The sequence below is a fragment of the Apodemus sylvaticus genome, chromosome 19, assembly GCF_947179515.1.
Source record: "Apodemus sylvaticus chromosome 19, mApoSyl1.1, whole genome shotgun sequence".
Classification (NCBI taxonomy): domain Eukaryota; kingdom Metazoa; phylum Chordata; class Mammalia; order Rodentia; family Muridae; genus Apodemus; species Apodemus sylvaticus.
Window position 1 is genome coordinate 52,382,114 of NC_067490.1, and position 16,608 is coordinate 52,398,721.

Consider the following 16,608-nt stretch of genomic DNA (forward strand, 5'->3'; position numbering starts at 1 on the left):
TGAAATTTGAAGAACAAAGTAGTGTAGGATATCATATTACAAAGGAGAAGAGTGTGAGGAATTGAGTTTGAGATGGACAATTATCAGTCTATACTTCTCCAAACAGCATCCACTTTTAAAATGTTAAAGATATAAGCACTGTAAATGTTTACTGATTTCTAAAATAAATTTTTTTCAAAGTATGCATGCATATTTTACCCCTCATGGTATTGCTCCTATTGATGAAAGGAGAATCTAAAAATATTGATAAATATCCTCAATTCTGTATTTCAGTTTTAAAGAGGAAAACCCCATATATTTCATTTGGCTAGGGAAATAAGAGATTGATATTCTAAAAGGCTAAAAGAAAAGTGAGTTATATTCAGTAGGTACAGAAACAAGGAGCCCAGAATATTCAAGAAAAAACATCTAAATACTATCATTTATAAAGGACAATAAGTGGATATTAAAGCATTCCCCCTAAAAGACAATACAGCTCTAGTATATATGGCGTCTAAAAATGATATGTATTGTTTTAGAAAAACAATTTTCATTCAAGGCACTACTTTGTTCATACCTGTAGTTATTTTTCTCCTTTACTTTATGAATTACAAAAATCTACAAATCTCATTTTGTAGAATCAATGGTTTGTGTTGGCCAGATAATTTGGGGAAAATCCTGCACTCTAATTTCCAAGTGGGTAATCACGAGGAATGTATAAACTTTACATCATGTTGACAGTCTATACATTATTTTCCTCACCTATAAACTATAGATCATGGGATTTAGTTCAATATTATTATGAAAATTTGTGGATTGCTTGACAGATAACTCAGGTGTTGAGAATGTTTTCTCATCTTCCAAAAGACCTGGAGTCATTTCCCAGCAATGATGTAGTGGCTCAAAACCACCTGTACCTGAAGTTTCAGGAGAAGAGATTTCTCTTTCCTGTCCTTCTTGGACATTGAGCATGTACATGGTGCACAGATATACATTTAATCAGAATACTCAAAAACATAAACTAAATAATTAAAAGATCAAAATAAAAAAGAATTAAATTGTCCAAATTAGTTGGTGTAGGGTACTTGCACTTATTTAAAGGAAAGAAAAAGACTGTGAAAGCAAAGATGAATGGCCAACACTTTGATCTATATCAGCTCCTCAAAAGCATGCTAAAAATGATTGCTATTATACATTGTAATTAACTACATAAACATATTCCAATCATGTGTAGTTGAGACCAAGTGTATACCAACTTCATTTCTCATGCTAATCTTAGAAACTATCTGAAATGTTCTTTGTGTTAGGGGCTATACTTATATTGCTCTCACTTCTCATATTTTGGGTTTTAGCTACTGTTCTGGGTATCTTTTGTTAACTTGACACAGACTTGAACATACCCAGGAAGAGGAAATCCTCCTCAAGAATATCTTTCCTTAAGATCAACCTAGACACTATTTTGTATGCCAACAAGTGCTTGCTGACAGGAGCCTAATACAGCTGTCTCCTGAGATGCTCTGCCAGCGCCTGACAAATAGAGAAGTGGATGTTCACAGCTATCCATTGGACTGAGCACAAGGTCCCCAATGGAGGAACTAGAGAAAGGACCCAAGGAGCTGAAGGGGTTTGTAACCCCATAGAAGGAACGATATGAACCAGCCAGTATCCCCAGAGTTCCTAGGGACTAAACCACCAACCAAATAGGAGACATGAAGGGACCCATGGTTCCAGCCTCCTATGTAGCAAAGGATGGTCTTGTTGGGTATCAATGAGAGGAGAGGCCCTTGGACCTGTGAAGGTTCAATGCTCCAGTGTAGGGTAATGCCAGGGCAGGGAAGTGGAAGTAGGTAGGGTACAGGGGGAAGGGATGGAATAGTGGATTTTCAAAGGGGAACTGAGGAAAAGAGATAATATATAAAATGCTAATAAAAATATTTAATTAAAAAAGAGAGATCAATGCCATGAAGTTTTTAATCACTATTGCTCTGTAGTTTTTTCCATAATAGTCAGTAGAAACAAACCAGATGTCCCTCAAACAAAGAAAGGATACAGAAAATGTGGTTTATTTATACAGTGGAATACTTTCTCCCTATTAAATAAAAGAATATCATGAATTTTGTAGGCAAATAGATGAAATAAGAAAATAGCATCCTGAGTGAGGTAACTCAGTCACAATGGAAGATGAATAAGTGGATATTAGCCAAAAAGTACAGAATAAACAACTGATAAGTGGATATTAGTCAAAAAGTACTTATGATGCACCCCAGAGCCCCAAAGAAGTTAAACAAGCAGGAAGAATGAAGCAAGGATTCTTGAATCACACTTAAAAGGGGAAAGAAAATAGTCATAGGAGGCAAAGGGAGAGAACAAGGTGGGAGAGGGGAGAGGGAGGGGAAGAGTGGAGCAAGATCAGGTATGGGGAGGAACATGAGAATGCTCAGAATGCCAAGAGAATGAAAGGGAATCTGTAGCTGCCAGGGCTGGGGAAAGTGGAAGGAATCTCTAGGAAGTTCCAGGGAGCTGGGATAGAAGAGGATTCCAAGAGATGTTATATCAAACCTGAAGAGGCTAATTCCTGCCACCAAGCATGACCCCAAGCAGAAGGATAAGGACACCAATCTACTCATAATACTTTGACTTAAAATTTGCCCTGTTTAAAAAAAAAATGCAGGGACAAAGTTGGAGCAGAGCCAGAAAGAATGTCCAACCATTAACTGGATGAAGTTGAATCTCATTCCATAGGAAAGCACTAATCCTTGACATTATTAATGATGCTCCGTTATGCTTTCATACAGAAGCTTAGCATAAGTGTCCTCTGAGAGGCTCTACCCAGCAGTTGACTGAAACAGATGTGTATGCCCACAGCCAAACTTTGGTCAGCAGTTAAAGACTCTTATAGCAGAGTTAGGGGAATGTTTGAAGGCCCTGAAGGGGATTGGAATCCCAGAGGAAGACCAACAGAGTCAACTAAACAAGACTCCTGGGAGTTCTCAGAGACTAAGCCACTTAGCCGAGATCATTCATGGGCTGGAATGAGGTCCTTGACACATGTGTAACAGCAGTGAAGCTCAGTCTCTGTGTAGGTCGCCCAACAACTGGAGCAGAATCTCTACCAAAAGCTGTAAGCTGATTGTGGTATCCATTCCCTAAGAAGGCTTGCCTTGGCTGAGAAAGGATATACCTAATCTGGCAGAGGCTTGATTCAACAGGGTAGGGGAAATTCAATGGTGCCCCACACTCTCAGAAAAGAAGGGAGGGGGATGAGAGAGGGACGCTATGGGGGGAGGGGCTGGGAAGGGGATAGCATTGGGGATATAAATTCTTGGCTTCTAGTTTCTGCACTGCTTGAATTACTTTCCTAATTTACTTCAAGGAATTGCTTGTTACCTAGAATTGTACAATAAATCAAACTGTTTCCTTCCTAAGTTGCTTAGGTGAAAGAGTTTATTATCACAAATGAAACCTTAAATAAGACCGTTACTTCTATTTTAGATTATATTTATATTTCTCCTTTCACTTTCCTCTCTCCAAACCCTCTCACACCAATTCCCACCCAAATCTGTTTCAAATACCTGGCCTCTTTTTAAACTTTTATTACAGCATGCATGCATGTATGTGCATATACATATATTTTCTTCAATATAAACTGCTTCATATGCATAATGTTAATTGAATGTATGCTTTTACGATTAACCATTTGGAACTGCAAAAACAACTGTTGTGTTCTAATAGAGCTAAGACAAATCATATATATATATGTATATATTCAAAGAATATAATTATTCAATAAATTACAAGAGCAGGACACAGGTGATATAAAGCAGAAAAATGGGATGAAGGGTTCCAACTTTGAAGAAGAAAAAAATAGATGAGTACAGAATAGGAACATAGAACAAATTACACCAAAATTAAATGATTAAAGCTTAATGGATCACATTATTTTAAATTATACACAATACATATAAGTGTATCTATGCACAGGTGTGTGTGTGTCTGTCTGTCTGTCTCTCTGTCTGTCTGTCTTTGTCTGTATGTATGTGTGTCCATATAGATAGCTTTCTCTTAAAGGAGGTGAAGCCATTTGGCCTGAGAATGATCTCCACAAAGCTCTAGACTAAGAAAAACCAGGCTTAAGAACCCTCCTTCCACTGTTCTCAGAGAGGTGCTATCAAGCAGCTGACTCTGACAGATACAGACACCCAAAGTCAAATAGTGGACAGAGATTAGGGACTCTTATGAAAGAATAAGAGGAAGAATTGAAGGCCTGGAATGGAATAGGAACTATACAAAAAGACCAACAGAGTCAACTAACCTAGACATTTGGGGTTATCGGAGTCTGAACTACCAACCAAAGAACATACACAGGCTGGACCTAAGCCTCCCTGCACATATGTAGAAGATGTGAAGGTGGTCTTCACATGGTTCCAAAACAACTGGAATAGTAATTATCCTAAAAGCTATAGATCTCCATTGGATATATTCATCTAGATGGGCAGCTTTGTCTGACCTCAGTGGGAGGGGAAATATTTAGTCTTTCAAAGACATGAAATGTCAGGATGGAAGGCGTGTTGAGATGCCAAAGGGGGGGCATCCACTGAGAGGACAAGGCCAGGGAAAAGAATTGTTGGAGGCAGTGACCTGGAGGTAGTTAAGTGAATAAGTAAAAACAACTGACTAACTAAATATATAAATATTAAAATTAAAAAAATCCTCCTTTCAAATAGTTGGTCATGTGATACATACAACTCTTTAAATCATATAGACTATTCACATTGCCCTTGGTGGCCTCTTAGAAGTTTAAGGTAAGTCCATATTGTTGAAGACACTGGACATTCTGAACAAGGACTTTAATAATTAAAGCCAGGTCTAATCTAAAAGCCTGTTTATTGTTGTCTACCTTCAATGAAGATAACAGAAATACTATGCAAGCTACCAATGGCAGGAAATAAATAATAGTTCTATTCAGATGTCAAATCTATCAACTACAGCAGTGACCCACCTGAAAAAAATATTGTAAAGGTATACGATAAACATGATAAATGGTCCCTTTTAATTTATTCTGCTTTTTATTATGAATGTATGATGACCAGAGTATTAGGGGAAAATTCAATTAGGGGATATAGAGATTAGGTGATTTACTTTTTCCCTTTAGGAAGTGATAGAATCTTTTTTTTTTCACGTTTCGTTGTTGTATGTCATTTATTTTTTTTATTCGATATATTTTTTATTTACATTTCAAATGATTTCCCCTTTTCTGGCTCCCCACTACCTGAAAGTCCCATAAGTCCTCATTCCTCCCCCTATTCCTCCATCCAACCCTTCCCACTTCCCTGTTCTGGTATTCCCCTATATTGCTGCACTGAGTCTTTCCAGAACCAGGGACCACTCCTCTGTTCCTCTTGGACATCAATTAATATGTGGACTATGTCTTGGGTATTCCACATTTCTAGGCTAATATCCACTTATCAGTGAGTGAATACCATGATTGATATTTTGAGACTGGGTTGCTTCACTTAGAATGATGTTCTCCAGATCCATCCATTTGTCTAAGAATTTCATGAATTCATTGTTAAAAACTAACACAGTAGAGTACTCTAAAATACAAAAAGTATCCCTATAAAATCTAAACATCATAGATAATCATATTTGTTACGAGGAATGCTGAACTAGTTGGTAGTTGTCAAGCATCTCTGAAAATCAAAACTATCTATGGAACTATTAGAAATATTAAGATCAACAAATGTGTTATGTTTGCTCTGAGCATAGTGGTAATATTTTTGCAACTTTATGATGGCTCTGATATATCTCTAAATTACCTAGGTTTGATGATTCAAGTCTATATGCCCAACTACAGAGATGTTGAGCCAAATTATGAAGCCAAATATAGCTCAGCATGTAGCTAGAACTCAATGCTAACTATGGAACTTCGCAAGACCCTCTCTTATAACAATAATCAGAAGGATGACAGGTTATACAGATACAAGTACTGGCACACTTGTCTAGGATATACAATAACTTAAGCTCAACCCCTAGTACCAAAGAACTAATAAACAAATAAAAACTATAGCTAAATGATACACATATATTTGTAAATAAAACATTGTTTATAATTGATAAAATATGTAAATATCTCTTAACATAGTCCCAAGTGATAATGAAAAATATGTGAATTTAATTACTTTATTTTATTAGACAAATGTAATAAACTGAACATTTAAAAATTTTAATTATAGTTATTTAAAAGGTAGTATTTTCTCAATTTAACTAAATAGCATTTTTATATTTTATAACTTAAATATTCATTGAGTATGATATCAGTGGATTTTACCTCTGGCAGTAGAAAAAAATGAAAGCATACAAAGTATGATACTTTGCATTGTGTATTTGAACATTAAAGAGAGAGACAGGCTCATGGTAAAAAAAAATGCTTGGCAAATGGGATAATAGAATATTGTGAGTGTAGAGCATGAAGCTTAACACCACCCAGCACACAGCCAACTCAGCAAAACTGTTACAGGGCTTTGTGGGATGGACACATTAAACATGGGGTGAGAAGGATGAGTTGAAACGGGAAATTGAAGGTTACAGATGTCTTAGGCACAATCTTTACTCTGAGAGCTTTGTGGTATAAATACTGTAAAGACAGCAAAGAAGCAGTCAAATTATGTTCCTCTGACACCTTCACAATATTTAGTAAGATGATGTTCATGAAAACAAAAACCAGCAGAATATTAAATTTGCATAGTGTGAATGAAAAATGAAATGTCACAAATGGAGAATGATTGCAAAGTGAAGAGAGCAAAGTTTAAACAATCACAACACATGGGTACCCGGTTATCCCAGTACAATGAAAACACAAACTTACTGATAAAGAAATGAAGATAAAGGGTAGCAGGAAGTAAGACTGCCGAAAAACTTGAATTTTAAAGATAACATTTTCAATGTCTTACTGATCATTCTAGATTTCTTAAAAATTTTGGATAAAGGTAAAGCAGAAAGAATAGATTCACATAGGGACTATAAGAAGTTGAGGAGAAAAGGACAGATATCAGGAAGAGAGATAACTGCTTATTTACTGAACAGTTTTTACAGAAAGTTGTGACATATGGAACAAATGGTTTGATGGGCAAGAAGTCACATGTGTTATTGTTTATAGTGAAGTTTCGGCTGAAATATTGTTCCAGTTTGATACATAAAAAAGTTATATTTGAAAACCAGCAGATACTTAATATTAATTTGAAGAGGACCTGAAAGCTTAGATATGATACAAAAGAGTCCAAAAACTTTAACTAGAGATTTAGAAACCTCACCACCCCAAAGGCATTAGGTGACTGGTAGCAAAATCGCTGCATCCTTGAAAGGTTTTAAAACAACCTAATCTATTTTGACATGCCTTCAGTTGTGCCATCTATTTTGTTTTTAAAATCTAAGAACATTGATTCTTCCCAGCCTGATTTACCATTCTTCTCAGATATAGGTATTTATGGCTGGTGAGTATTTATTAGGGTTTCCTGAGACTTCAGCTTCAATCTTCTCTGGACAAGGGAGACAGAAAGGTCAATAGTAAGCTGTCTTACAAGTAAGTAATACTGACTAAATAATCTAAGAGCTCCTACTTATTCTAAATTTAAGAAAAAATTTAGCTACTTTATCAGCATTAATTTAATTATGCTGGTAGCAAAAATGTTTCTCATTTTCAAAACACCCTCCATTTTATTTCATTAAGGAAATTAGTAAAATGAGAGCTTTTACTTCAGTTGAAAACAATGAAATTGAAACAAGATTATAGTATAATTGTTATAGAAAATATTGAAAATAATTGCTACGCATTTTGACATATATTTTCAGCAAGAGAACAGAGTTTGTTTGGCCATTCATTTAACTATGTGCATCTGCATGTCTATTAGTTTTTCAATACTGACACTGGCAATTCATCAATGTCAACAAGTTCCATGGAAGTATAAAGACTTTTAGTAATACATGAAGCTGTTCAATCACTAGAGATTACCCAAGTATTAATGTCTTATATTACTAAAGATTAACAAAATAAAATTCTAACTGAGCTAACATTGTTATTTTTATGTCACAATAATTGCTAAATGACTATAAGATATATTGCATTCTATTTATTTATATTCCCACTAAAATGTGTTTTTTATCTGTACCCATATTATCTACATTTTTCTAAAATGATCGAAAAACAAATACTTACCAAAATGGTGGTAACAATCAAAGAACGATTAGACAATGAATCTGTGATGTTCGCTGGCTTTCCTTTCTGACTTTCTGTCATATTCAGGCCACTGGCTGGATCCCAAGTTCCAATCTATAAAATAACGAATGTACATTCTAAATCATCTATCAGAAACCTATGAGGGAGTGCTACAAAGAAAGTTGCAATTACTAACAGTGTTCACCTCTGCAGCATTATGTGCTGTCATTAAACTATAGACTGTCTTCTTTTAGGATGATTCATTGTGCTGATAAGTGTGTCTAGTGACATTAAAGAAGAAAATAATACACCATAGTGCCGGCATCCATGTGGGAGTTTCATTTTCCATTTAGACTTTCATTCTCTAAGAAGAAACATGTGTGATAATACATCAGTACCTTCTAGAAACTTATGAACAGAGTATATCCTCTAGTATAATGGATCTCTCTTATCCTCTCATTATAAAGAGAACATTCTACATCACAGACAAAGCAAAAAGACAAGGAAATACTTGGAGATCCAGGATAAATTAGTAAGTATCTAGTTAATCAACTCCAGTGTTTCCTCCTGTACTCAATTTAAATAGAGTTTTATTTAACCAAATGTCCTCTTATAGGTGAGGCCATATACATTTTGCGTGCACACATTATATCCCGTTTAGTACAGTGGACCGAGTGGCAAAGTAAGTCTCTGTGGAATATATAAACACAAAACTTAACAGAAGGCACAGGTTCATTGTTTAATGGTTGCTATAAGAGGGTACTGTTTCATTAGTGTTAAAAATCAAAACTCAAAAGAGAACATAATAGGAGTTGTGGATATAGTAATTCTATACCCCTTTGTTCTAAACCTTATGATAATAAGTAATAAAATTTGCTTTCCATATTCTTCTAGCCAAATATCCAAATTAGTTTTATAAAAGAACAGGAACAATTTCTCTTTAAAATCAACCTCGGTAAATAAACAAAATTATGTTTGAAGTGATGACTTAGCAAACATTAGTATTGTTGTCTACATAAATATTCTATCAAAGATCTTGCAACTTGATTGTGATCACTTTACTTCCCTCATATTTTATTATATACATTAATTTTATTAATAAACTTTTAAGCTTGTATATTTAAAATGAAGATGTAGAAACTATACCTATTTTCTGTTGATTGAAATAATTTATATATTTATTTATAGCATTCTTATAGCTTTATATGAATATAAATGTCACTATATCGTTTGAACATTGTAGGTAAAAATATTAGGCATTCATATTCATATCGGTTTGAGATATTCTAAATGGATTTTTCCAATTATCTCATGTTAATTAAATTTTGATTATAAAATAGCTATATATTCCCATTAAAATATTTGTGTCAATAAAAATAAATAATTCAGTAAGAAAAAGAAAATGCAAAATTTTCTCCTTTTTATTGCTTGCTAGCAGTTATATATCATGTCAAATAATAAAGTCATTTAAATGGAGGCTGTGTTAGATATCGGGGCATGGTGGAAGAGAGAGTATAAAATTAGAATAAGTGCTGATGAATTGCTGAATCATTTTTAATATAAAATTGTTAAAAGTGTTCTTTAGACTGAACAAGATATGTCTCAAGTGCTATCTCATAGTGACTGCCAGTTTGTATCTTTAGTTTGCAATCAATACCTGGAATTTATTTTTTCACCTAGGTTTTATTTCTTTTTATTTCTATCATTGACTAAATAGTCAGATCATAAACCCTGTTTTTCGATTAACTAAAGAATTAACAACTGTGATTTGCCCACCTCACAATACCATCATGAGCAGCTGAATAAAAGTACTTATGGAAAGTACTGCCTAATTAACTTAATGCTACACCACAATAAAAAAAAAATTTCTTGCTGGAGAGATAGCTCAATAGTCAGGATTACACACTACTGCTTTACAGGACCTCAGTTTAATTTTCAAGCAACTCAAAACTACTTGTAATATCAGTGTCATTGGAATATCATGTACTCTTCTGGCCAATACGTACATGTATTCATGTGCTTGCTCCTGTCCTATTCATATAACTGCCTATACACATAAATTTTTTAAAAATAAATTTTATCAGAATAAAAGGTAAGAAAGTCTTTTTTGTGACGTCAGCAGAAGCTGGATAACAGACCAGATAACACACATTTAAAAAAAGACAAGAGACATATTTCTCTGACAGATGTAAAAATTTCATATAAATAAATTAAACTCGTAACTGGGTACGGTTACACATTCTTTTACTTCCAGCACCGGCGAGGGAGTAGCAAATGGATTTGCTGAGATGGAGACCAGTTTGGTCTACAAAGTGAAGTTTAGGCCACACAGAACTACATATGTGTCTTGAAATTCAATAAAGAATTAAAATACAAACAACTGAGAATCACTTTTAAAACTTATTCAACCTTCTTTTCCATCAGGAAAGAAGTTTAAACTGCTGTTAGATTTAGTCTTACACCTGTCAGAATGGCTAGGATCAACAGCACAACTGATAACTGATATGGATTTGGAATAAGGGGAAACATTTGTTCATTCTGATGGGAGTGCAAACTTGGACAACCACTATAGAAAACACTGTAGTGAGTCCTCATAGACATGAGTAATATCAAAAACAAATTATTATAAATATTGTCATGGATGTAAAGAAAAGGAAACTTAGTTATAGCTCTTGTCAATGCTACCTGGTGGAAGCACTAAAGAAATCAGTGTAGAGGTTCCACAAAAATTATAAAATATACATTCCATATGATCTATTCCAAATTTGAGTATATACCATAAGACTTTATACCCTACTCTAGAGATACTTACTCATCTGGGTTCATTACTGGTTTACTCATAATTTCATCGAATAGGAAGCAGCCATGGTGTCCACTGACTGATAGATGGATAACACACATGCAGTATATTTACACAATGGAATATTATATATCAAATAATTAAAGACATATGAAATTCACAGGTAAGTAATTGGAGGTAGAAACAATCCAAATGAGGTGACCCAGACATAGAAATATAAATTCCTATGTTTTCTCTCATCTGTGGATGTTATCGTTGAATATTCAGATATTTGTGTTGAATGTAGGTTACCCACAAAGATAAAAGCAAAAATTGACAGGGACCATATAGCTGGATATATAATGGAAAAAGACAGAAAGTACTAATATAAAGAGTTAAAGGAGAATAGTGCAGCATAAAGGGTTCTACTAGAACAGGAGAACAAATTGTATGGAAAAGGAGAGAATAGGAAGAGATAAGTAACACTAAAGATACTTTTAAAAAGTCCAATAGAAAACTACAGCTTTACTATGTCAGACGCTTCATATATAAATTAATTCTTCCTTCTCTTATATTGCTGAAGATATCACATGCTAAGAAAACAGAATTCTGGTGAATCAAGTGGGTCTAATCTGAAAGTTTTCTTCCTGCTGTCAGTTTTAATAGTATCTAAATGTAATATGCAAGCTCCCATGGAAGAGAAACCACTAATAGTCTTATGTGGCTGTACCATCTATGAGAAACCTGGCCACATATTCCTAAACTTGTAGGAAGTGACATTCACATATAGATGGTAACTACCAGCTGTCTAATTGGATTTGAGACCCATTCAACATCGAAAAAATCATGCCTGGTACTAGAAACTTAGCCAACTTCAAATTATGCTACACCAGCATAATTGTTACTGAAATTCACATCTTATCAGCAGATAAGTTTAGAAGCACATCAAAACTTCCTCTTACAAAAGGGAATATAACATAACAATGGACACAAACACACATGTATAGAATTTATATTCATACATATATATAACTAAAAATAATAATCAAAGAATAAGAGACTATTCGTGGGAAAGTCATGGAAGAAATTCAGAAGAGCTGAAAAGATAAAAGAGGAGGAGAAAATTGATATGATTCTGGTTTAGTGCAATATGGTCTGGGGCAGTAAAATTCTTTCAAGGAAAAAGGAGCCAAAAATAGTGATCATAAGTCAGACTTTTCATTAAAATATACAAATATACATTCAATTTTAAAACACATACACACATGTTGAAGAATTTTCCTTAATTGGGAGAGATGACAAATAGCCTGTCACTGATTGAAAATAAGGAGGCAGGTTTTCTGAGCAAAAGAGGAAGAAGAGGGGCAGAAGAGTGTCAGGAGACTGAATAGAGGAAAACAGGGGTAGTGTTGTTGCATGGAAGATGGAGCAGAACTTCATGGTCTCGAGAAACTGCAACAAGGAGGGAATTCATAGTTTGGAAAGAAAGTGGTGAAGAGGGATATCAGCCCATTGTGCAGTTTATAAATATACAACTGAGTTATATTTTCCTTGCATGGGCTTATTGGAGGTGGAGATTCACTGTAACAAATTTGTTTCCCTTGAATGGACTTACTGTGTTTGGAGACAACAATATGGCACAGAACAAAATGGTGTCCCAACCTATTCATTAGAACTCAACTAACTTGAGATAAAAGATCACTGACCCTCTTCTCACTCCCCAATACAAGGCTGGGGCAGCAATCTAAGCTGTGGTGTGGACTGAAAGCTGACTGGGTCTGAGGGACCTGCAGAGAGCTACAGAAAGGCTCCTTCCCCCAACCCCTGGAGTTGGACTTGGGTAGACACAGTGAAATGATTGGAGCATCTTTGCCCGAGAGAGCCTTTCTGTACTCATCTCATTTCCCCATATCCCCCACATCTACACAGGACACATACAAGCCAGATTTACCACAACACACACACACACACAGCCAGATTTACCACAACATACACACACACACACACACACACACACACACACACACGGAAGAAAAGAACTAAGGCATTTCAAGACCTGAAAATGAAATAGGATTAATAAAGAACACAAAGTGAAGGAGATGTGTAAATGAAAATGTAAGGAACTTACATGTGAACCTCAGAAAATAGCCTCAAAAACAGAATGCAATACATGAGAGAAAGTATCTCAACACCTAGGACTATATAAGAGCAGAAAAGGAAAGCAGTTTGATGGTTAACTTTTCTTTAGGTACACCAACAGGACTCTGGTTTTCTGGAGGCCTTATGGTTGTCAGAGACACCAGGTAAGCCCCACCTTTAAACCCAATGCTCAAGACTGACATGAAACCACACCTAACAGCAATTAAGTTGAACCCCATTCCCTGAGCTCCATTTCCTGCTCTAAAACTGCCTACATTCCTGAAGGTCTGCCAGAACCAGGGACAAACAGGTAAGACCCAAGCTCTTGCTTGTCATACTCCTCTAAACCACACCCCACCTCCAGAACTCACTTTTCTAGCCTATCACCCACACTGCTTTCCTGGAGGTCAGCCTGAATCAGGGACCCCAGGTATTAGTACTGGAACTAGTGACCCCAGCGGCAAGCTAGTCATCCAAAATATGGGTTTTTAAGACTTTTGTAAGTTTAGATGTTGATTTCTGGGTTTATTTTTGTTGGATGTTTGTTTGGAAATATTTGTTCCCTTCTTTTCTGTTTCTTCTCTGTATAATAGCCTGAGTGACCTACAATTCAGATGACTAGCTCATCTTTTGGTCTAGTAGGATGTCTCCCAAGGGTTTTTTTGTTTTTTTGTTTGGTTGTTTTTTTTTTTTTTTTTTTTTTTTTTTTTTTTTTTTTTTTGTGGCCTGTTTTGCCTCTGGAGTTTTGGATAGTTAAAGGCCAGAATTTAAACACAATCAACAATAGCCAGGGCAATATGTCAAAACCAGAGGCCAGCTATGCCCTAGATGTCCTAAAACAGATAAAGCAAAAGAAAATGATCTTACATCCACTCTTAGGAAGATGATTCGGCCCTTAAAGAAGAGATGAATAAATTACTTAAGGAAAGACAGAAAAAAATAATCAAACAGGTGAAAGAAATGAATAAAACTGTTCAATACTTAAAAATGTAAATAAAAGCATTAAAAGAAACACAAACTAAAGGAACCCTGGAGAAGAAAAACCTTGGGGAGAGGGAAATAACAGGAACTATAGACAAAGCCATTACTAACATAATACAAAGAGATGAAAGACCAAATATCAGGCTTAGTAGATACAAGAGAAGGAAGCCAAACATGAGTCAATAAAATAGATAAATATAAAAAGTCACATCCAGGAGATCTAGGACAGTATAAAAAGACTAATAGGAGTTATGGATTAATAGGAGTATAAAAAGCACTCACTAATAAGTGGATATTAACCTAGAAAACTGGAATACCCAAAACATAATCCACACATCAAATGAGGTACAAGAAGAAAGGAGGAGTGGCCCCTGGTTCTGGAAAGACTCAGTGAAACAGTATTCAGCAAAACCAGAACGGGGAAGTGGAAAGGGGTGGGTGGGAGGACAGGGGAAGAGAAGGGGGCTTACGGGACTTTCAGGGAGTGGGGGGGCTAGAAAAGGGGAAATCATTTGAAATGTAAATAAATTATATCGAATAAAAAAAAATAGCCTTAACTTGGAAAAAAAAAAAAAAGGAGAATATTGCTAGCTCAAAAGTCCACAAGATATGTTCAACAAAATCATAGAAGAAATGTCCATAACCTAATGAAAAGATGCCTATAAACATATAAGAAGATTTTACATTCAACTTCTCAACAGGGACTTTAAAAGCCAGAAAGGCCTGGGCAGTCTATAAGAGACCACGAACGCACAATAAAGGGATCACAAAGCGAGCCAATAGCCTACAACAAATTAAATGAAGAGAAAAATTAAAGCAATTCCATTAAAATCAGGGACAAGACAAGACTGCCAACTCTTTCCAGACCTATTCAATATAGTACTTGATTTTTTTTAACTAGAAAAATAAGACAATGAAAAGAAATCAGTGGGATTAGAAATTGGGAAATAAAAAGTCAAAATATCACTATTTGCAGATGATATGATAGTAACCCCAAAAATTCTACTATGGAACTCATATAGCTGATAAACTCCTTCAGCAAAGTGTCCAGATACAACATTAACAAAAAAAAAGTCCTTCTTCATACAAATGGTAAAGAGGCTGAAAAATAATTTTAGAAACAATACCTTTTATAGTAGCTATTTCCATTCTCCTGGGAGGGGCTTTGAACAAAGAATGAGAGTCAGCACTCAGATGATTTCCTGTAAACCTGCTTCCCACCTTAATTTGTAAAATAAAGGCTAGAGCCTGTGATTGTTCAGATGAAGGGAATGAATGTTGGGAGAGAGAAGAAGGAGAGGAGGGAGAGAGAGGATGATGAAGGAGGAGGTGGAAGGAAAGCAGAGCAGAAGCACTTGGTCTGGAGAAACCACAAGTTCTAAGGGGTCTCACAGATGGGGAAGATGGTAGTGTAGTGGGAGATCTGCCCAACCTAGGCAGGGTGCTTGTATTCATATTAACTGAGTCATGTTTTCATTGCTGTGGCATATTTGGATTGGAAATTTATCGCAACAGACATGTATAACGAACTACAAACTATGAGTCTTTGAAGAAAGGAATTGAGAAGATATCAGAAGACAGAAAAATTTACCATGCTCATGGATCAGTAGGATTAACATATATACCACAGTTTCTATATCTATTCCTCTGTTGAGGGACATCTGGGTTCTTTCCAGCTTCTAGGTACTGTAAATAAGGCAGCTACAAACATAGTGGAGCATGTGTCTTTATTACATGTAGGAGCACCTTCTGGGTATATACCCAGTAGTGGTATAGCTGGGTCCACAGGTAGTACTATGTCTAATTATCTTCTATATAATTGTAAATCTAAGAAGTGCTGGTATATTTTTCCAAGCAAATATTATAACGATTCATGTTTCAGAATTTGTTAAAATATGTTACTTTACTCAACTCAATGGTTACTGTTGGTGCACAATTTGGGGTACAGTTATTCATAGTGGGAAAATTTGTCAATAGGAAAATGAGATATCTAGTCACATTGAATTCAGTCAGGATGCAAAGAGAATTGTCATATTTCAACTCACTTTCTCCTGTTTGATTTAGAGTGGGAATGAAGCTCAATGTATAATGATGTCTAATTTTGTAGTAACTCTTCTTATCAAAACCTTCCAAAAAGTACCCTAAATGTCATTCTTAGCATTTTGCCCCCAAAGGTGATTCCAAGCCCTGTCAAACAGATAGTCTTAAACATCACAAGTTTACATTGAGAATCTCATATCAAAACATGTGTTTGGCATTAGAAATAGACCTAATTTGGGAAAAGATTGACTAACATTCATAAAGCTTCAGGTTTGGTCTACAGAACAACATAAGTTTAGCATGATAATACATGCTTTTAAGAATTCAAAAGAAGGCAGCAAGATCAGAAGTTCAGAATCTTTCTCTGTCACATAGTAGGGATTGAGGCAAGCCTGCCAGACATGAAATCTGTCTTAAAGGAAAACAAAAATTTAAAACAATTCAATCTAGCTCTAAACTCTGCATAATCTCAAACAGT

General features: G+C 35.3%; 1 protein-coding gene across 2 annotated transcripts in view; it reads right to left on the bottom strand.

Moving 5' to 3' along the window:
* The window catches only part of Grik2 (glutamate ionotropic receptor kainate type subunit 2), a 706,521-nt gene that overhangs the window by 277,453 nt on the left and 412,460 nt on the right, over window positions 1–16,608 (bottom strand). For both annotated transcript variants that reach the window (XM_052163476.1, XM_052163477.1), the window contains exon 9: window positions 8,192–8,305. In XM_052163476.1, coding sequence (XP_052019436.1) covers window positions 8,192–8,305 — 114 coding nt within the window. The remainder of the gene's footprint in view (window positions 1–8,191; window positions 8,306–16,608) is intronic.